The following is a 22,712-nucleotide window of genomic DNA, read 5'->3' on the forward strand; positions in this document are numbered from 1 at the left end:
TGGACTCGATGATCTCTGAGGTCCCTTCCAACCCAGCCAATTCTATGATTCTATGATTCTATGATTTAGTTCTGCCCCAGTTTGAGGCAGCTTCTCCTCCTCCCATAGCTGATCCTTTCAGACATTGTAGAATCCTTGCAGTAAGACTGGTTCTGTCTCTGGAAAAGGAAGAGTTGGATCTCATCAGCAAAAAAAGATGTTGTGTTTCTGCATATTCAGGAACTGGGTAGAAATCTTCTGTGCTCACACAATATATTACAGGGAGATGTTGCTCCTGCAATCAGGGAATAAATCATAAGGTAGTTGGAAGAGGTGAAATCCTGTAATTGTGTGGAGGAAAATAAAGCTTGGCAATATGCCCTGCTTCCCTGTCAATACGTGAGGTTCATAAATAAGCTCTTTCATCAAAATGACATAATCCTCCCAAACAACGAGGAATCAGTCTGTCAGTTAAGGTTGTCAGACAAAGAAGAGATTTTGATCAAGGGTTTCAAAAAAAAAGCACTCAACTTCTCTACAAGAGAGCTGATAACACTTTCTCTGATGCTTTTGCTGCCAAAATTTCCAATGTGAAGTCATAGAACCCACCTGAAGGGTCTGAATTGCAGAGAAAGAGATTGAACAGGTGATGCTGGTGGTCATCAATGAGGAATTCAATCACCTGGGAAGACACAGAGCCATATGGTCAGTGAGAAACCTTGCCTGATATTTTCTATCCATCACCCTTAACCACCAAGAAGAAATTTGTTTTCATGCAGCAGGCACTGGTAGATTTCACTGAAGTTTAGTAAAAAGATGTATAATACAGAAGCTGATTTGCTGCCTTTCTCTTCACAGTCTCAGGTTCAACAAGGCCAAGTGCCGGGTCCTGCACTTTGGCCACAACAACCCCATGGGGAGCTCCAGGCTGGGGACAGAGTGGCTGGAGAGCAGCCAGGCAGAAAGGGACCTGGGAGTCTGCATTGACAAGAAACTGAACATGAGCCAGCAGTGTGCCCAGGTGGCCAAGAAGGCCAATGGCATCCTGGCCTGTATCAGAAACAGTGTCACCAGCAGGTCCAGGGAGGTGATTCTGCCCCTGTACTCAGCACTGGTAAGGCCACACCTCGAGTACTGTGTCCAGTTCTGGGCCCCTCAGTTTAAGAAGGATGTAGAGGTCCTGGAACAGGTCCAAAGGAGGGCAACCAGGCTGGTGAAGGGACTCGAGCACAGGCCCTATGAGGAGAGGCTGAGAGAGCTGGGGCTGTTCAGCCTGAAGAGGAGGCTCAGGGGAGACCTCATTGCTGTCTACAACTCCCTGAAAGGAGGCTGTAGCGAGGTGGGAACTGGACTCTTCACAGACGACCTTCAACAAGACAAGAGGACACAGTCTTAAGTTGTGCCAGGGGAGGTTTAGGTTAGATATTAGAAAGAATTTCTTCACAGAGAGGGTGATTAGGCTATGGAATGGACTGCCCGGTGAGGTGGTAGATTCTCCGTCCCTGGAGACATTTAAAAAGAGACTGGATGTGGCACTCAGTGCCATGGTCTAGCAACTGCTCCGGTGGGTCAAGGGTTGGACTAGATGATCTCTGAGGTCCCTTCCAACCCGGCTAATTCTATGATTCTATGATTCAAAGCACTTTAGGAACAACTGCTCAGGCCTCACAGCACCTGGCAAGGAAGGAAATGTAGGATTCACAGCTTGGAAAAAGAAAGTTGTGCTAAGACTCAATGCTTAAAATCCACAGCTTGAATTTGCATTTATTTTACTAAGTGTTAAGTAACTTTCACTGACTCTAAAGGACCCAGAAGCCAATCTAGAGCCTTAAAAAAGTATTTCAAACATATACATGCCTATGTCAATGCTTATTTTTAAGGAATACATCCCCAGCTTAACCAGAGGTTGACTGTCATCTTCAGAAAGAATAGGGGAAAAAACCCTTACATCTTGGGGTGCTTTTCATTAGAGTATCCCAAAGGGTTGAACTGTTAAACAGATTTCATTGGAATGAAGATAACTACACTGAAAAATCCTTCCAAGCCCATAGGAACCTCTCAAAATAGCCCAGAAGGTGAAGTGAAGGAAGGAGACTGTAATCAGCTGAAAGTGCTGAAACTGCAGGGAAAATCTAGGTCAGCAAAATGCAATTACCAGCACTCAGTAAGCAATGGGAAAGAACACACTAATATTCATTAGAATTAAAAAAAAAAAAAAGCCTTTAACTCCCAAAAAGAAATTTAATTGTGAAGTTTAAATACTCTAGAAATAGGTTTCAATGTAATTATTCACACTTGATATTCTAAATGAGAAATGTAAGCTGCACAAATCACATTTATAATGCAGAAACTGTACTACTTAGGCACTGAATTAATGTTATAATATGAAACATGAATAATCACAACAAATCATTCATGAAGTATTCACACAGGGAAAACATTTCTCCAATAAATGTAGCAGGAAGAGCCTTTCTTGCTCCTGGGGCTCAACGAGCTGCTGGCCTCTCCATCACCTCACACCAGAGTGAACTCCCTCCTTGTGGGTGTGTGTCCCACCTTTATTGGCCCCCTGGTAATAGGAGGCCTGCCCTAACCAGGTACAGGTGGACTCACACCCACTCTTTGGCAACTCAAGGCACCTGGTTTATCTTGTTTCTCTACATTTCCCCCCCTTTTTTTTTCCTTACCCCAGTTTGCCCTATGTCCTGGTTTGGGCCAGGATAAAGGTGATTTTCTGTCTTGTACTTTTGCTTTTAGCTAAGTTTCTTGTAAGCAGTCGCACTTGCTGAAATTAACAGCAAGTTTCTCAGACAGTGTGTGTTTCTAGGATTGATAACACTTGATGTTTATAGTTACTGCTAGAGACTGCTGTGCAGAGCCAAGGACACTGCTCAGCTCTGAGGAAAACATTTTACCGTCCAGGAGGACACAGAGGTCCCACCTGAGCCCTCCTTTGGGGAGGAACCGACAAGATAGATGCCAGAATTGACCAAACAGAGTATTCCATCCCATATACGTCACACTCAGTATAAATTTGAGGCATCACGAGGGCCGAGCCAGATCTTTTCCTGATTTCCTGCTTCCCTTCCTTCACCCGGCATCCTGGAAGGATCCCGTCCGTTTGTCTGCCTGTGGTCCTGATCCATCCCAGCCCATATCTGTGTGTTCCTGCCTCCGGTTCCCAACTGCTGCTGACTCCAGGAGTCCAGCCTGGACTTTCCCAGGGCTGCCCTGCAGCCTCGGTGGTGACGTGAGAGTTATTGGGAGAAAGGGGGAGGAATGTGGTTTCCATTTTCCTGTATATTTGTATATATTTAGTAATTTTGTCTATTTATCATTACTGTTTCATTAAAGCTGTGTAGTTTAGTTTCCAACCCATAAGTCTCCCTTATTCTCTCTCCTTTCTTTATCAAGGAGAGAGAGATTAATAGAGAGCGTCTGTTATTCGGTTTAATCGCCGGGCCAGTGTTAAACCGTGACACCCTAGCTTACAAACATTTAAAGACTAATTACAGGATACAAACATTTTAACAATGATTACAGGATACACTTATAGCTTACGGGATTTAGCCCTAGCTTCTCACACTGCTGCAGCCTAGGCAAACCATTCAGTGTCAGCCCAGGCACTTTTCACAAAGTCTCTGCCTTTCCAACTTGAGTTGTTCTTCTCCCTCCTGTACCTGCTCTTCTCTTGGCTTCCCTCTGCTCAGGCGTTTCCAAAGAGAGAATCCTTATCTTGGCTTCCCTCTGCTCAGGCGTTTCCAAAGAGAGAATCCTTATCTTGGCTTCCCTCTGCTCAGGGCTTTCCAAAGAGCTTGCTGGTTCCTCATGGGTTTCTGGTTCCTCATGGGATTACGGGATTTAACCCTTCCTCATGGGATTCCATACACGGGTTTTAACCCTTCCTCATGGGATTCCATACACGGGTTTTAACCCTTCCTCATGGGATTCCATCCTCCTGGCTTCCCTCTGCTTAGGGGTTTCCAAAGAGAGAATCCTTATCTTGGCTTCCCTCTGCTCAGGGGTTTCCAATCCAAAGAGCTTGCTGGTCATACCTTTCAGGGAGAGTGTTAGCCCAGGCACTTTTTCAAATCAGGGAGAATGTTCCTGTTGCCAGCTCCTCATACTGCTGCCTTTCAGAAGTTGTTCTTCTTTCAAGTTGCCCACATTCTCCACCAAATGTAGCAGGAAGAGCCTTTCTTGCTCCTGGGGCTCAACGAGCTGCTGGCCTCTCCATCACCTCACACCAGAGTGAGCTTCTCTCTGTGGGTGTGTGTCCCACCTTTATTGGCCCCCTGGTAATAGGGGGCCTGTCCTAACCAGGCACAGGTGGACTCACACCCACTCTTTGGCAACTCGAGGCACCTGATTTATCTTGTTTCTCTACATTTCCCCCTTTTTTTTTTCCTTACCCCAGTTTGCCCTAGCTTACAAACATTTAAAGACTAATTACAGGATACAAACATTTTAACAATGATTACAGGACACACTTATAGCTTACGGGATTTAGCCCTAGCTTCTCACACTGCTGCAGCCTAGGCAAACCATTCAATGTCAGCCCAGGCACTTTTCACAAAGTCTCTGCCTTTCCAACTTGAGTTATTCTTCTCCCTCCTGTATCTGCTCTTCTCTTGGCTTCCCTCTGCTCAGGGGTTTCCAAAGAGAGAATCCTTACCTTGGCTTCCCTCTGCTCAGGGGTTTCCAAAGAGCTTGCTGGTTCCTCATGGGTTTCTGGTTCCTCATGGGATTACGGGATTTAACCCTTCCTCATGGGATTCCATACACGGGTTTTAACCCTTCCTCATCGGATTCCATCCTCCTGGCTTCCCTCTGCTCAGGGGTTTCCAAAGAGAGAATCCTTATCTTGGCTTCCCTCTGCTCAGGGGTTTCCAATCCAAAGAGCTTGCTGGTCATACCTTTCAGGCGAATGTTAGCCCAGGCACTTTTTCAAATCAGGGAGAATGTTCCTGTTGCCAGCTCCTCACACTGCTGCCTTTCAGAAGTTGTTCTTTCAAGTTGCCCACATTCTCCACCAAATGTAGCAGGAAGAGCCTTTCTTGCTCCTGGGGCTCAACAAGCTGCTGACCTCTCCATCACCTCACACCAGAGTAAGCTCCCTCCTTGGGGGTGTGTGTCCCACCTTTATTGGCCCCCTGGTAATAGGGGCCCTGCCCTAACCAGGCACAGGTGGACTCACACCCACTCTTTGGCAACTCGAGGCACCTGGTTTATCTTGTTTCTCTAATAAATGTACAAACTCAGGCAATAAAGTTGTGTGATAATTTTCTGAGCATAGAAGGAAGAAAATAAAGTACTGAATAAATTCACCAAGAGAAATAACATTTTATTTTGTTATTACTGACTAAATTAGCAAGAATAACAGGAGATTTAATGGGACTGAGTATCAACATTTCAGTGCACAATTGATTTAAGCGGAAAAATGTGCAGATTTGAAAATTCCTGTAACTTTTAAGTCCTTCTCATTTTACACAGTTGGCCAAATCCAGTTGCTGCCACACTGGGATAGCCCTGTCCTACACAGTGTTTTAGGGAGAGCAGAACTGTGCATTATGGAAGGAAAACACTGGGTTTTTTCTGTTTTGAAACCACTTGAACACTGTCAGCACTCTTGCAATAGATTTGGGATAAGAGTCTGGGAAACCTGGGTGTGTTCTCCCTAAGAGAACCTGGTAGAAAGAGAACCAAGTACAGATCTCAGACTTAAGCCAGCTAAAAATACATTTAATTTGGCAAAGATATTTATTGGTGGGTTTGTTTGTGTTTTTTTTTTTAATATGTAGAGTATAACATAAAAGATTTTGGGGTAATACTGGTGAGTTTAAATAAACTGGTCTTCTTTCATTTACATTATATTTTATAATCATTTCCCCTCTAAAGAGACCCTATGTATAATTTTCTCAAGCATATCCAGTGTATCATACACATACCCAACACACAAAGGTCCTAGAAAGAGACCCTACAAGCACTTACAGTCTCTGGAACACTTTGAGCAGGAGTGTTTCCCATCAGCTGAGACCTGTGCATGGCTTAGGTAGAAAAAAAACCAGTTCCAGATTAAAAACTGCAGATATTTTGCTAAAAATAATAATAATGTCTTCTGGAATCAAGTCAAAGATGAGCCTGAATCTTATTCTATCAAACAGTGTGACATCTGTGAAAATATCTTACCATCTGATGGGAAGAGAGGCAGGATTAAAAATAGACCTGATTTAATGGGATCCTTCTTTTTAAAAGTTGTTGATGATTTTACCAGTGGGGAAAATTAAAACTAGGTTTCATTCAGAAAGGACTATTTTAAACTCTCTTGCACATCTTCATTCCTACCAACAGCTATTTTAGTTCCAAGAGTGTAAAAGTTGGCAGTTTCAATGGAGCCACAGCATCCATTCCATCTCACTTGGGGGCATTTGGCACTGAGCTTCCTGTGAATAAGTCAGATTTCAGCTTCTAATAATACAGCTCAAGCCCAAGCTGGAATATGCCTCATGTGATTCAAGTCTTGGAGTCTCATAGAAGCTTTGCATTTCCATGTGAAGTGTTTCTCCAGCCTGTGGGGCTGCACAGCATCCACTCAAGAGGACTTGGGATGTTATATTGGAAGGGTTGGACCAGATGGATCCTTGAGGTCCCTTCCAACCTGACATCCCATGAGCCTGGACTGTAGGAGCTGCAGAAGTGCTCACCAGGCCACTTCTCATCATCTCTCAGCAGTCTTGGGTAAAACTTAGGAGGTTCCCATTGACCTGAAGTTAGCAAGTGTGATGCTCATCTACAGAGAGGGCTGGAAGGAGGAGTTGGGGAACTACTGCCTTCACTAAATAATTAAACTGTGGTTTTGTTGGTCTGAATTACAGGCCAGAGCTGTGAGGTTTGGTTTTGCACAGTAACTGTATGACAGGAATTATTTTTAATGACAAATGAGGGCTATAACTCTACTGAGAGTTAATGTCAGAAGATCACCTGATTCCTGTTGTTCAGCCTGGAGAAGAGGAGGCTCCCAGGTGAGCTCAGAGCAACCTTCCAATATCTGAAGGGGCTTCAAGAAAGCTGGGGGAGGGCTTTGGACACGGGGGGTAGAAGAGGAGAAGGGGAAATGGTTTCCAAGTGGGAGAGGGGAGATGGAGGTTGGAGATGAGGAAGAAATTCTTTGGGGTGAGGGTGGTGGAGTCCCCATCCCTGGAGGCATTGAAAAGGCATTTGGAGCTGGTCCTTAAGGACATAGGTTAGGAGGTGGCTGTGGTGTTGGTGCAAGGTTGGGCTGGAGGAGCTTGGAGGTCTCTTCCAAGCTCACCATTCTGTGCTGAGCCCCTGTGCCAGGTTTCCCAAGGAAGCTGTGGCTGCCCCATCCCTGGCAGTGTCTCAGGTCAGGTTGGATGGGGCTTGGAGCAACCTGGGCTGGTGGGAGGTGTCCCTGCCCATGGAAAGGGGTTGGCACTGGGGGAGCTTTAAGGGCCCTTCCAACCCAACCCATTCCATGACAGTTGCCCCATGTGCTTAGTGAAGACCACAAGGGGAAGCACCACTGCAACAAGCATGGGAATTACAGGCAGCCTTGGACCTCTGGTGCTCAGAGCTGTTTGTCATTGCTGAAAGGATATGTCTGCTCTCCTCTAGGTAGCAGGACAGAAGAACTGCCCATTCAGTAGCTACTCTGTCCCTGGGAAGTTGCCTGTGCTGTGGCCCCATAGCCACGCCATGAGCAATGGATTCTTCCCTGGTCCTCCTGGGTGCAGCTCATGGGAATGATGTCCCTGCTTATCAATACAGGCTGTTCCTGTAGCCCTTGTTTGGCTGCTTCTTCCTGTGCTTTCCCACACGTGCACGTTCCATTCCCTGCAGCACTGCTGCCAGTCTCTGTGTTCCTGTTAATAATCTCTCCCCAGGGACTGGCCTGGCTGGATTGCTATGGATGTAGCTTAGGGGAAGAGCTGGTGTCCCAAAAGAGATTTTTCTGCCACATCCATGGGAGGCTTTGTGCATGTGAAGGCTTCCATATGTGGATCTGATCCAGAAGCAGAAGTTCCAGCTTCACCCCACTGGGGCAGCACCCCAGAAACACAAACCTGCAAGGGATGCTCACAATCTGCCTGCTGCTCTGTCCTGCTGAAACACCTTCCAGACCAGGACTGCTTGAGGGTGATGCCCACTGTTGTCCCAGTGAGACCCTCTGCACACCTGGATCTGGGCCTGGAACAATCCCAGCTGTGATTTATGATGCTGCTTTCCCTGCTGAAGTGCTTGCTGGCCCAGCAGACATTTTCTCTGGCAGGGTGTTTTCTCTGGAGACAACGTTGCTGCATTATCTGAGGTTTCTGGTGGAGGTAACAAAGAATGAGGAAGGAGGTGCAAGCATGGCTCTGGATGTGTGACAATGGATGTTGCACCCACTGAGTAGTAGCTTCATGAAACCTCTCATAGGCTGGGACCCCCTTTGGTAGTGCTGCTGCCCTGTCTGTAGCCATGTGCTGGAGGAGAATCCCCACATTTATGAGAGAAAGGTGCTACAGGGCAAGACATGATCACTGAGGTCCCTTCCAATCCAGCCAATTCTATGATTCTATGAGGATAGGACGCCCCTGTGGCTTCTACCTTTAAGTTGAAACAGGGCAGGGGGACATGTATAGTCACAGCAAGAGATGTGAAACTCCTTGGGCTAGGAAGTATTTGCAGACACAGACAGGCTGCCTCATCTTGCTGCCCCTGGACACTCCAGCTGATGCTCAGGAACCCAGGTTAGGTGGAATTGGTGGCTCTCCTGGGCTTCTCACAGCATCCTGAGGTTCTGGTATCTGGGAAGAGTTGCCCTGGTGCCAATGAGTGGTCACATGCTTAGGTTGAACCTTGACTCAATCTTTCTGATCAGCTTTACAGGGATATCCAACAGGGATCTGACCATCTCCAAGTGGGTCTGGACTCTGCTGGCTGCCTCCTGGCAAAGAAATGCCAGAAATTCCACTTCCAGTGGAATTAGAAAGAAAACCAACAAGGTTCTCACTCTCCACTGGGTGTGGTTTTTATTAACACAGATTACTTTAATGTCCCTCAAAGAGAAAACCTCATTTATTTTAGCAATACACAGGTATCACAGATTTATTCAGTTCTCAGTCACTGCCAACAGTGTTTCAGGGCTCTTTTCCACAAAGCTCATCTACTGAAATCACCATCTCTCCAAGTTTAAGAACCTAAAAGACCTGACACTTCCTTTTCATCACCCTGTGGAACAGCTCAACCCCACCTGAATTTCCTCTAAAAAAAGAGAAAAAAAAAAAAAAAAAGGCTAGGATATGGATTGTCACCAATCCACCAGCAGATTCTAGCTCTGCAGTATTATTTCCTTGTTTCTGGCTTTTTTAGGGGCTCAGAAATCACGACTGTCAAATATCTTCTGTAAAGCTGCATTTTAAACAGTATTTCTGAAGGACTTCTCCTTTTATGATGTGTTGATAGCAACATGTGACTGGTGAGGATAATTAGAATAATGTATCAGAAGCTAAAACTCTCTGGCAGTGTCTGAAGAACTGAAGAAATGTCTCTTCTAAAGCAGACTCAAAGTGGCTGTGTTGAGAGGCATTTGCTCAGCTACTGGGGATAAGGAAGCAATCTTCAATGGAATTAAAATTTCTGTACCATCAAGCAGTGACTGATTCTTCACCTAATAGTATAAATACAGGCAAGGCTTTGAGCAAATGCTTGCAAATTAAGTGTGTTTGGTGCCTCCTGGTCTCTTCAGCCATCTAAACCTATGGTGGCATCCTTATGAGATAGATGGCCCTGGAACTGGATGAAGGGGGCTAAGAAATCAGATCAGATTCTCTTTATAAGAGAAAAGGAATTAATAATGTTTTGTTTGCTATATAGATTTTACTCTGAGATTCCAATGAATTTACCACTATTGTTTTCTAGAAATGCATTTTCTCTAAGAAATATACAAAGGTTCCTAATGTTACCCTGTAAGAACAGGAAAGGTTTTTGGTTTTTTTCAAACCCTAAATACACAAGTATTAAATACTTAGGTTTAACTATCTGGCTGTGCTACAAGAGTGAAATAGCAGCCTGTTTTGTTCTGGTTTGTTTGATTACAGGTCTCTTGTCTTGGTCAAGATGATGGCATTTTAAAAGTGTGATTGCAGGCAAAGACTGGGAAATAAATTCTTCAGAGCTCTGCCACTCTTCCTGCTCTTTGTCCTTCTTCAGAGATCAGAAAGAGGAGAGTTCAGCTTCTTGCCTAACAAAAAAATCCCTTCCCTGGAGAACTGAAGATGTGCATGAGCTCTAGCAGCATTATCTGGTCCACCTCTTATCCTGTGATAGGTTTAACTCTATCTGTGGACTAAAAATGGCTTTTAGGTAAATAAGCACCTTCAGCTGTGCCCTGTATCCCGGAACTGTAGAAGGAAAACTGCAGTGGAAATGATGAGTCCTTTACTGGCAAGAGTTTTGTTGTGTTCATCATTCTTGCAGTTTAACAGGATTATTAAGGGAAATGTCATTTCTGGAAGTTTGGATGTCAGGCTGGAAGAAGAGCCTTTATTTAAGATCTGTGAAGATCATAAAATGAATCTCTAAATGAAGATCTCTAAAATGAAGTTTGGAGCTGGTCTCTTTAGTCATCTAAATCTGTGGTGGCATCCTTATGAGATAGATGGCCCTGGAGCTGGATGAAGGGGGCTAAGAAATCAGATCCCATTGGTAGTGTGCATGGCTAAGGAACTACTGGAAAAGAGAATGGAAACTTTTTTTTTTTTAAATGAAGCTTTTTATTCAATTGTTAAATAGAAAGAGGTAATAACTTAACTGTGCAGACAAAAGGAGGAGCACGCCAAATGTATAGAATTCATACATGAGGCTTGGGGAGTAAACTTTCTCAGGAAGATGAAAAAACTTTGATTCTTAATAGAATTATATTTCACACTGATCTGAGCCAGGACAGGAGCAAAGTAAGAAAAACATAATTTCAATATTCACAGAATAGGTTCTTCTTCATCAAGTCAGTTGTGCATCCTAGGTTTTCTTTGAGTCCTCACTGTAAGTGAAATGAGAGAAATTTAGCTTTCTGAGCTCTCTGGGCAAACTGTAGCATCCCTAAAATATATAAATGTTAAATCACATTTTATCAGACAGCTAGGATTTCTTTCTGGGCTTTGACATTTCAAAGTGTCATGGGGAGTTTTCTTGGTTTTCCTTCCATAGCTACAGTGGACTGCAATAGATGCTACACAGAGACAATCCAAAACTGCTGGGTTGGTTTGGGTTAAGTCAGTGCATTTCAGTGGCTTTCTGCAAAGTCTGTGCACTTGTCCCATGGCAAACACAAGGTCCTATGACACAGCTGAGATCTCTCTCACACCAAGGCAAGCTGCACCCCTGTACAGTTGCTGTAGGCTCATTTCTGTGTTCCAGCTGATACTTGCTAGCTTAGATGCACATGGTGACTTTATTGTATTGCTGTGTCCTTAGTGCTGAATTAAATGGGACTGCAGAAGATGTGGATTAGGTGGGTAGATTCCAAGGATCCCAAAAAGGGATAAAAATACTGCCTCTCTTCTTGCCATGGGGCTTGGTAACATGGGTCACCATAAATCTGTCTTGCCCTCTGAACTGTGTGATTAAAAACTGCATCTTTCAGAGAAGAGATGTATTTAAATCCTGCAGTATGATTTATTCTCTTTCTATTGTGCTAGCAGTGCTAGCAGCAATATTAAAGTGATGTCACCCTCAATGGCACACGAGTTAGAATGGCAGATAGCTGAGAGGCAACCCTGAATCCCCTGGCTACCAGCACTTGTCCTGAGCTTGCCCCCATTTGCCTGAAGGAGTAAGTGGTATCAGAGTAGGATTGACCCATTATACCAGAAGAAAAGTAGAAATTTATGTCTCTTGTGGAAAGCAGTTCCTCAGACAGTGTTTTTCCTCTGTGAAGAGGGAAGTGTATTTGACACAAATTGTTTTTCTTTGCCATTCTCCTTGTTTTCAGACCTACCAGAAAAAAAGATGGCTTGGAAACCAGAAGCTGTCTCAGCACCATCTGTGACAAATTCTATGAGCATATGATTACTGGAAGCAAATAAGTCATTGGGTAGCTTTGACCCACAGGTCTTGTCCATTAGAACTGCAGAAGACTTGCTGGGTCCATCATAGACTTTAACATAGTCACCCTGACAGCCTCTGGTTTTCTGCAGTTCAAAGGCTTGAAAGTGCAGGGAAATCTGGAAGGGAAAAGAATATAAATATATGTGCCTCCTTTTATGGTTGTCCTTTGAAACAGACAGAAACTCAGGTGTAGCCAAGCCCAGACAGGGCTTCAGATCTTGTGGCTGGGTTCAGATCTTCTTGCAGGGTTCAGATCTTGTGACTGAACTCTCCCCTGCTCAGGCTGCTTTGTCTTGGTTTTGCAAACCTGACAGGGTTTTTCAATGGAGGTTTTTCAAAATCACAGCTCTGCTGCTGTCTTTGCCCATGGCTGGCTTAAGGACACGAAGAAGAAGTAGAGACCAGTCTGAAATATCCCCCATAGAGAGGATCCTACCTGGCAACTGGTAGGCAAAGTACAAAATGCTTAACACAGAAGTAAGCTTACTCAGGGCCACTGTTAACCTGTGCTTACCTTTCTGGCTCTGGTTCTGATGAGCCAGACACAGCTGGTGTTGTCTGAGTAATTTCTGGGGTAGTTGGCAGATCTCAGTGAGCCCGATGCTGCATCCAGAATAGTGCTGCAGCGACCTGAGAAAGAAACAGGGTTTGCTTCAGCACCAGATCTTCCACTCATTGATCAGCACAATCTCTTCAGAATGGACTGGCCTTGATTTTTTGATCTTCCAGCATTAATTTCTCCATAGTGGTACATCTTGAGTAAAATGAAGGCTCACATGGTCCTAATTTTCACATAACGCAAAGTATCTGCACATCGAGATGGGAAGTCACAAAGTGCTTGGAGAAGGAATTAGTTTTCATTAATTAGCTCCACAGATTAGCAAAGGATCTCTTCCTGTATTTCTGAAAAAAGTTTAAATTCACTGCAATTGGTGATATTTCTTTCCTGGGATGGAGAAGATGGAATAAGGTGTCCCTGGAATGCTTAAATTCTAAGCTTAGGAGGAGGACTTTGGTTTTATTCTGTGCAAGGGGTAATACTTTATTCATCATGGTTTCTTCCTTTGAATTAATCTCCTTTTATAGGAGAATTTCTTCTATCAGAAAGATATCTTCTATATCTTCTATCAGAAGATTAATGAGTTTAAAATACTTGCAGATTTAGAATGACAGCTTAAACACTTGAAAACTGGACAAGGCATAAGGAAACTCACCCAGTCCACAGGAGCCTACAGCTCTTCCAGTTTGGATCAGGGTCTTAAATACAAACTGCAATGAGGAACATAAATGTCTGGCTCTTTCTGGGGTTTGTATTTATCTCCTGAGCTGTGAAAAACCAAATGACTCCAGTGAAGCATGGTATGCAGTTAGGCCAGTTGCACAGCAGCCACTTAGGGCAACAGTGAATATGTCTGATTTGAGTTGGAAGCAGAAAGCATTTTCTCAGTAATCACAGTATGCCTCCAGCTTCACCTTTGCACTCTCTGCTAGAATGACCCTAATGGGTACCATGACTTGAGAAGAGGCTCACAGTTCTTTGCTGAGAAACTGCTCCCTCTGCAGTGCCCCCAAACAGCTCTGTGAAGGATATGAAAGGAGATGAAAGGGTGGCTTTGAGACACTTACTGCAATTGTACAGTTTGTTGATTTTGGCCACGTCCAAGTTGCTCAGTCCCTGCCTCTGTCCAATATGGACTGATCCATCAGGAATTGGTATAATAGTTGCTTTCCCACTGGTATTAGTGAAAGTGTATCTGAAAAAGAAAAAAAAAAACACAAAAAAAACCTGTGAAAAATTATGTACTTTAAGCACAATTACTTCTTTGAAGGTTTAATTTCATGCTTTGGAGGGAGAACAAGAATTGTACACAAGTGATTGCTGTGACCAACAGTGCTGTTCAGAGGGGTTTGATAGAGATGACCAGAAGCAGAGTCAGCCTCAAGGTGACTCCTAAGCTCAGCTGTGAATGGCTCCTTGGTGAAAAGCTAAAGGATAAGGAATTCATCTTGGGTAGCAGCTTCTCTGAACTAACTCACAGTGCTTTTCTTAGAGACAGAAAGGGGAAACTGTAGTAGAAAGGTAGTGAGGAGAGTTATTATGGAAAGTAATCCTGTAAAAGTAAAAGCAATGCCATGCTGGTACTTACGGGCCGTAGTGCATTACTGAGGAATAATCATATGGAAGACCCAGGTTGTTGGAGTGTTCAAATTTCTTGAAGTCTGGCCTGTCATCTGCAACACATGATATTGTACTTAGAGCATTTATTGCCTCCTCTTTACTCCCTGCAGGGAGTAGCAGGACACATTTACACCACTTTATGGGCTTAGGAGTTCCAAGGCACTTACGTGGACTGATGTACTCCCACATGATCTTTACATGTTTATCCCTGTCACTCCGAGAATGTTCATGCAAGAAGCCCAGGGCATGGTCCAGTTCATGCTGAATTATTCCTTTCCACATGCAGCCTCCTTTCATCACAGAGACAGTCTGTCCACCTCCTACTTTCCCATAGTTGGACCAGCAGCTGAGAGAGGCACCAACAGAAGCCTTACAGGATTTTCAGTGTCAGACAAAGGGATGGTACAGAGAGCATTGCTTCACACACATTTTGTGAGGGTGGGAGGATTCCTTACTGTCCACTCTGACAGTCTACAGAAAGCCCAAACTAACCATGGTGTAGAAAACAACATAAAAATAACCACTAAGGCTTCCTGGGACATCTTCATTCCTGCATTCTGACTTTCTTTACACAGTGACTAGAAATAATTACTTTCTTTCTCCCTAGGAATAACAGCTTTTCCAAAACACTGAGCACACTAGCAGAGCTGGAGCTAAGATGAACAGCACTTTCAGGATAATGGGTGTTGAGCAGTTCTCTCCCAGACACCTGTTCTGACCTTCACAGCTAACTTCGTGACTCAGAGAACTCTTTAGATCATCAGTTGAAATTAGTTTTGGCTGTGCAAATCAAACCTACAGGAATGTGTTATGGGTTAGGCTTAAATGTGTGCTGGACCACACAGAAAACATGAGCTTGGATATTCTTCCCATCTTAATGCTGCTTTCTCATGACCTGCTGCATGTCTTTGGTGAGTTCCTCATGGAACTGCTGAGTCTTTGGACTAGCAAGGTGTCCAAGGAGGATACCTTGGCCCTGTGATAAAACACAGTTTCTCCTTCAAATCCATCCCTCTTTACACTTCAAGGTCATATCAGCATGGTGGAGAATTGAAAAACAAGGTAGAAATGACCTGCTAATTTAGCATTTCACTTACCCATCTGCAGATCTAATGCTGAGGTAGTCACGTTCCTTCTCACGCTTCACAAAGTTGATACAAGTCAGTGCTTCAAATTCTGCCATGGCCTCATGAATCCCTCTTATGTGGCTCTCCTCTGGAGAAAAAGAGTTAATTTTGAGGGATCAAACAAGGATGATGAAAGGTGCCATTAAGATCTCACCTGTACTCAAAAATAGGGCAAATGAGGGACAGAAACATTAAGCTTGGATTTTTCTTGCTTTTGCTCAGTAATGAATTTCATTTAAGGTATTAATAACCTGGTACAAGGTCCTCTCTATCCAGATATTACCCAAACAGATTCAGGTGACAGCCCTTTTTTTCTCAACTCCTTGTTTGAAACTACAATGGTGATTGTTGAGGTGTCTTCTGATTGTACACTTGATTGTACACAAATGAAAAGTACCCCATTGAAACCACACTGCAATGGGCATAAAGCTTATCAAGGCAGGTATTCTGGCAGATGCCACTGGAGGGAACGATTATTTTTGTCTCCAAGAGACCAGACCCAAACATTATGGATGCAAACTTCTCAAGGAAATTTGATCCCTTTTTCATTTCCCGTTCAGGTCTTTGCAATTTAAAATTCATCTATGCTTGCACTGCACATGTAAATCCTTAGCTTTGAGTTAATAGCTCTTTGTGAGGCCAGGGGAGGTAGGTTTCAACCTGAAGCTTGTTGGTTAGAGTCCAAAAAAAAGATCAAAATTTACACTCACCATAAGCAGGATCCAAGACATAGGGAACACGAACAATCCCATCGCTGGACTGGGGCCATTTGCAGTGGCGACAGTTGAAGGCACTGCGACTCCTTTGTGGAGCTATGTCACCTTCCAGCAAGTACTGAGAGCTGTCTGGGGTGAGAAAATGGGGAAATGCAGCGACTGTGAAGGTGCCACCCCAAGGGACTCCGTGGTCACCACCTGCTCCAATTTTAATTTTTTTTTTAATATTTTTTATATTTTTAAAAAAAAACCTGTACTCAGCCCTGGTGAGGCCACACCCTGAGTCCTGTGTCCAGTTCTGGGCTCCTCATCTCAGGAAGGAGATTGAGGTCCTGAAGCAGGTCCAAAGGAGGGCAACCAGGCTGGTGAAGGGACTCGAGCACAGACCCTATGAGGAGAGGCTGAGGGAGCTGGGGGTGTTCAGCCTGGAGAAGAGGAGGCTCAGGGGAGACCTCGTCACTCTCTACAACTCCCTGAAAGGAGGTTGGAGCCAGGGGGGGGTTGGTCTCTTTTCCCAGGCAACTCTCAGTAAGACAAGAGGGCAGGGTCTCAAGTTGTGCCAGGGGAGGTTTAGGTTGGAGATTAGAAAGAATTTCTTTGTGGAGAGGGTGATCAGGCATTGGAATGGGCTGCCCAGGGAAGTAGTGGATTCTCCGTGTCTGGAGATATCTCAAAAGAGCCTGGATGTGGCACTCAGTGCCATGGGCTGGGAACCGCAGTGGGAGTGGATCAACGGTTGGACTTGATGATCTCTGAGGTCCCTTCCAACCCAGCTGATTCCATGATTCTGTGATTCTATGAAATATCTGAGCCATAGGCTGCTGGACCCTTGCTAAGCACACTTGGGAAACGCCTCCTCCTCCTTTTCTATTTTTCCATAAGCATCTGCTCTTGACTAGCGTGAGACTACTGGGCTAGGTGGACATTATCTGCTTCCTATCTTTGCTCCTGTGTCCTTAGGAATAGAAAGTCTGGAGCAGAGATCACACACCTGACCATAAATTATGCAGGAGTCTGCTCTACAAAGCCATATGATGACTGAATGCAAGTGGTGTTTGCATTCGAGTAAAGGCAGTGAAATAATAAAGCACCCAAATACCCAAGTTCTCTTTTTATGTCCAAAGAATGAGTAAAATGTGGAGAGCTAAAGCTGAAGAAGCTGCCATGATAGTTAAGTTGCTTCTGATAGATAGTTCTGGTGTTATCACCAGTATTGGCACTATAGATCTGAGATGCCATGAGGCTTCTGCAGACCACACAGCAGTCCCAGTGGCCTGTCCCTAGACATATCTTACCTGATGGTGTGCAAGAGAGGAAAAACATTTGCACAGATTGTCACAAGACCTTATACCTCCCACATCACCCCCAAAATGCATCAGAGACCCATTATAAGCAGGGCTTTGCTGGCCTTACCCTTGTTAACTTCCAGAATTCTGCTAAAAATAACTTGGTCCTCGGAGTCAGGCTCTGGAGGCGATGGGGATTCTGCACAGAAATACAAAAGTATCACTTTCCCTCTCCCACTGAAAATGTGCATCCTTGATTTTTAACCTGATGAATTCCCACAAGTCCTGATGACAGGGATGCATGTGAACTGTCCAGAGCCTATTTAGGGACTGGCATGATGTTCACTCATACAGAGATTTGCTCAGTGACACAATTTTGTCAACCTCCCAACTGTGTCTATTTTAGCATTAATGCAGTTGTAAGAATCATTCTCTTTCAGTATTTCTCTCCCTTCCCAGCCCCACTTTCCCTCCCTTCTTTCCCTCCCCTTCCTAGAGATTGCATTTTCAGACCTGGACCTTTGCTCAGTGCTGTTTGCTTTCTGCAGGTGCAGTTTGCACTCAAATCCCCAGCATGAGACACCAGGAGCACACACACAAAAAAAAATATTAAAAAGGAGCTCTGCTCCTTGCTGTTGGACACACTGACCTCCTGAAAAAAACACTTGGAACTCATGAAATTGGAGCTGCATTCCTACTCCACTGGTCAGACTGGTGTCCCCAGCTAAGCCCAGCACCAGGGACTCCAAGGCCTGAGGAGGAGAATCATCCAGCCCTGGGTATTGTGCATAAGTCTTGACATCAATAAAAAGCTCAAGTACATGGCCTCTGCTCTTGCTGTAACCTTTGGAAGAGACTTAAACTGGAGATTATTTAAACGGAGCTGTTTTTAGCAATAGAAACAGCTGAAGGTTTTTTAGCAAGCTCAAGCAATTGCCCAAGGCTAAGAGACTCCTCTTTGTGTAAAATATTATGGTGAGTAAAATTTCTTCCTTATGATTAATTTGTGTTAAGTCTGTGCTGCTTTCTGAGGAACTGAGTTGCTAACAATCTGTATATCAAATGCTTGCATTTGGCTGGAATAATACATACCATATACATCCTCCTGTGTAGTAACCTGAAAGAAAGGTGCATTGGTATTAGCTCACACTTTATGTTATAACATAACTATTAAGCCTCATAAAACCTAAAGGATAAAAGTATCCATTCTACCACTGAAAGTATCTTTCACCAGTGCAATCTTGAGCTTTTATATACTGTGTAAAGATATGTGGCAGATATTTATGTTGACTGTGTTGGAAAATATGGATATCATGAAGGGAATCAGCACAGAAGACTCAGGAAATGCAAATTTCAGGTGTGGTGTCAGCTTCAGTTCTTCCAGCTTTATTTCTGTTCCTACTAGTAGGAGTACAAGGCTGATGGAATGGCCAGGGATGTTCTCCCAGTCTGGCCCCACAATACACCAGTGAAAGGCTGTGGTAGGTACTCCTGCTGGGGAACTGTGTGGCTCAGGTCTCCCATTGCCATCCTGCCCTTGCTTTGTAGAAATAAAATCAGTTTTGAGTTTTCTCTGTGAACCCAGAGAAAAGGAAAGCTCACTGGGCTATATCTGGGCACTGGGGAGCAATAAATGGAACAGGGATGGGAACTGCTCACTCTCAGACAGTCTTGATCTGAGAAGACTTTCCTGCAGAGGTGCAGATATGGGTGGAACATGTGCACGTTGACTTCGCTCCCCACAGTGCTGAGCCCCAAAGTGAACAAAAAGATGATTTAGCTGTCCTTACCTCAGTAGGCTCTGTTGCTGCAAAAAGCAAGGAAGAAAAAATAATTAAAAAAACAGACAAACAAAAGAGAGAAATTAGATTGTGAATGCAGCTTCCCAGTGTAGAACAGCACAGGCATCCTCAGGCCTGGGAATGCCTTTGCTTGGAGAGGATGCACTAACTGATGCCTCTGCACACAAATTAAACTGATCTTTAAACAAAGAGCTCTGCAAATCCCTACTAGGTCATGCTGAGGGACAGACTCCACCTCATCTACCTTCTAGAAAAGCATTTTATCAGCTTCAGGGTGGAAAATAACACAGGCAGCCTAATATGTTTTGTTCCTGGATTTCACTGCATCAGGTGCAGGATAACCAGCTCAGCAATCCTCTCTGGTTTCACAGTGTCAAAGTGTAAAGTTATAAAATAGGATGAAGGCTATAATTTAGCATGGGGCAAATAATCTCAGCTTCAGGATCTACTTGACAGCAGTTTGGAATTCTTCTGAATCTTAAGCTCTTCTAGTGTGATATATTTTGATTTCTACCAAACGTCAGTCTCTAGATACAGACATGGAAGTGAAAATCTGATTCAATATATAAATTTCTGAGCAAAAACTTCATTATTATCTAAAAAAAGTTTAGAAATTACAAGAATCTCCAGAGGTCACCCAGTTTATCTCCTTTCCCTAAGGCAGAAATAATATTATTGATGCTATTCCTGACCACAGTTTGTTTATCCTGTTCTAAAGTATGATGGATATGCCACAAACCCTTCTGGCAATCTCTTTCAGTTTGCCAGGAATTGCACTCTTCCTTGCCAAAACTTAAAACCACTGGGTTTTTTTCCTATCCAACATTGACATAGAGAATGCTTCTGCAAATAGTCCTGATTTCTAAGCCTGTCCATGTTATCTTTTTGACCATGTTTTTTTCAATAGATGTGCCAAGTGCTGTCATAGCTTGCAGCACCTTTCCCTTTTCAGAGTGGTTATTGCCCAAATCTGCTGAAGGGGCTTCCTTCTGTTCAGCATCTATCTAGAACCTGCAACAGGATTATTGAGCCAAAAATCCTTCAGCCTGTCTCTCCAGCCTGTTCCTTTGGCTACCTGGCAATGGAAGTGGAGTGGCAGTAGTTTATTATTACAGAAAATTTCAGTCACTTGCTCTCAGCTGCATCACAGAGATCCATGGCATCCAATAAAACTCTGCAGGAGTGCACATTTTTAGTGGAATTGACCAGATTTAGAATTCTTGCACCCAAGAAGCACTGGATTAATTGACTGGGCAAAGGAGGTGGAAATTTGGCTCCAGCTTCCTGGGCATATAAAGACCAAATGAGCTATCACAGAAGGCATCTGCAGTGTCCTTGATCAGCTGAACATCTGGTACAGATGTGTGGTACACACACAGGTGTGGTACAGCTTGCAAAATGACATTGTGCATTTCCTCCCTGCACTCAGCAAATACTGGAAAATGCCTCAAAAGGCACAAAGAGCACTCACTAACAATGGTTAAAACCAAGCCTGTCCCTTGGCTTTGATTCCAAACATCCCAAGCAGTGTTTTTACAACATCCCTTTGCTTCTCTGCCAGAAATGACAGCTCCAAAGAAGACCTGCTCAGTTTTCATCAGCCACTTAGTGGCTCTCACTTGGTCAAGCAGAATTTCCCAAGGCCTTTTCCCCTTCCATGCCATCACCCCCCAGTTTGTTGCTGTCAGTAAAGTCTACCCACACTTTTATTTCAATTGAACTTCTCTGGAGATCTGCAGTGACCTCCTTCTGTTTTGTGAGCTGTTCAGCTAAGCCTTGTATGAATTGTTTTCTATCCCAGGTCAAAGCAAAGCTCTCTCTGATGCCTGACATCTTTTTACTGCTGCACCAAGCTAGCCAAGGAAACACAAGTAGCATTCTTTTTTTTTTTTTTTTTGTAACATCCAACTTAATGGAAAGGTATTAAAATATCTGCTTGAAATCTTCTTTTCAAGCCTGTGAAAGAACATCTAAATTAACCCAACAAGCAATACACCAGAAGCATGTGCAAAACACATCTGAGTAAGTCCACATCTGCATTCAGCCCAGTAAAAAAATTAGGAAAAATGGCTTTATTCAAAAGGCTTTAGAGTCAGTGCTTACACATGCTCTATAACCAAGGCACCCACATGACAATGTGTGTGATACACACTCAAGAATTAACACTCAACTCTAAAATACAGTAGAAATCCTACTTACTTGCAGTGCTGTTTTCATAGCTGTCCTGCAAAACCAATAGATAAAAGGCATTATTCATCCCTAGCTCATAAATGCAGCAACAATAACCCCAAAGTCAGGCCAAAGGGGGGGAAAACAGTAGGTTTTCTTTATATATTATTATATTACTAATATTTTTCTTGCAGGAAATTTATCAAAATGAGTCTCCACAGCTTCACACAGAGGCATCACAGCTCAGTCAGAAGGAGGCCCATGGGTGCATGGAACTGCTCTCACCTGAATAGGGAAGCCCAGGGCAGCATGAAGCAGAAATGCAGTGAAGACAAGGAACATCTTCAGATCCATTCTCCAGTCCTGCCAGCCCACCAGTTCCTGTCCTTATCTCAGGAGTGCTGCTGCTAGATATACCAGCAGAGCCTGCTCTGCCAGGGCTGAAAAAAACTGCACCAGCCAATGGGGATCCTAGCAGGAAGCAACTTCTTTTGCAGCCTCAACAGCCAGTTTAGCCTCTGGGCATCTCCCAGTGCCTTGCTCCTGCTGTCACAGTCATCTTCAGCATCCCTCGGCTCCTTGCTGTCATCCTTGCAGCTCTGGAGCTGGATCAGCCTCATGCTTGTGCTGCCAGGCACTTCCTCTCTTTCTTGGAGGATCTTTCCTCAGGTGTTTGGTTTGGCTCTTGTTCCTGGATAGCTCTCCAGAGTTCTGTACTGGTGCTGGTTTAGATGGTAGGTGGCTTTTTTATCTCTCTGTCACAGAAGAGATGACCACACATGGCAGTGTTGTGTTGCTTCAGTGCATCACCACTCACTCAGCTCATGTCTGTGCCTTCCCTGAGGAGGTATCTTTCATCTTCTCAGCTTATGGTTCTATAAGTAGAATTTTTCTTTCCTTTGCAGTGTTTCCTGGTGTTCCATAACCTCAGGAACATGTCCTGACTTCCATAATATCTGGTAGCTGCAGAGCTGTGGGTGCCCTCATGAACTTTGTGACCAGAGGGGCAGAAAAAAAGACAGCAGAAGCAGCACTTACTCATTTTGAGAAAGATTAACAGATCTATTGCTTGCCAGACTCCACTGATCCAGAAGTGGATGTGGGAAGCAGGAAATGCTTGTAGGAGCTAAACCAGGAACCACTGCTGAGCTTCTTGTCCTCTTGTTGTCACCTTCTTGCAGCAAAGCTCTGCTGGGTGACCCACTGGGGAGTTGTCTGGTCCTGATACACACTTGGTTTGTGTCAGAGTACATTTTTCATGCCTGGGGAAAAAGAATGAATAATAGGATGTACAGATTCTGTCTCTAGGCAATGCCAGTGCTTAGCCACCCTCAGAGTAAGTT

At 44.1% G+C, this 22,712-nt stretch overlaps 1 protein-coding gene across 1 annotated transcript; it reads right to left on the bottom strand.

Moving 5' to 3' along the window:
* Window positions 1-10,747: 10,747 nt before the first annotated feature.
* Window positions 10,748-21,749, bottom strand: LOC103534351 (astacin-like metalloendopeptidase). The gene is made up of 13 exons (XM_030452329.1): window positions 21,655-21,749; window positions 21,400-21,424; window positions 19,189-19,205; window positions 18,491-18,515; window positions 17,526-17,597; window positions 16,107-16,241; window positions 15,367-15,484; window positions 14,437-14,615; window positions 14,238-14,322; window positions 13,717-13,844; window positions 12,605-12,720; window positions 11,981-12,206; window positions 10,748-11,023 (listed from the first exon to the last, which is right to left on the bottom strand). Exons 1-13 carry the CDS (start codon window positions 21,721-21,723, stop codon window positions 10,989-10,991), a joined length of 1,230 nt encoding a protein of 409 aa, XP_030308189.1. The 5' UTR covers window positions 21,724-21,749; the 3' UTR covers window positions 10,748-10,988.
* Between the last annotated feature and the right edge of the window lie 963 nt (window positions 21,750-22,712).

Source organism: Calypte anna, chromosome 5A, assembly GCF_003957555.1.
Source record: "Calypte anna isolate BGI_N300 chromosome 5A, bCalAnn1_v1.p, whole genome shotgun sequence".
Lineage (NCBI taxonomy): Eukaryota > Metazoa > Chordata > Aves > Apodiformes > Trochilidae > Calypte > Calypte anna.

Coding starts and splice junctions, on each gene's coding strand:
- LOC103534351 (XM_030452329.1), bottom strand. CDS start 21,723: ATGGATCTGAAGATGTTCCTTGTCTTCACTGCATTTCTGCTTCATGCT. Junction 16,242..17,525: donor AATTCTGGAAGTTAACAAGG/GTAAGGCCAGCA, acceptor TTCTCACCCCAG/ACAGCTCTCAGTACTTGCTG. Junction 13,845..14,237: donor TCAGTAATGCACTACGGCCC/GTAAGTACCAGC, acceptor TTTCTTTTTCAG/ATACACTTTCACTAATACCA.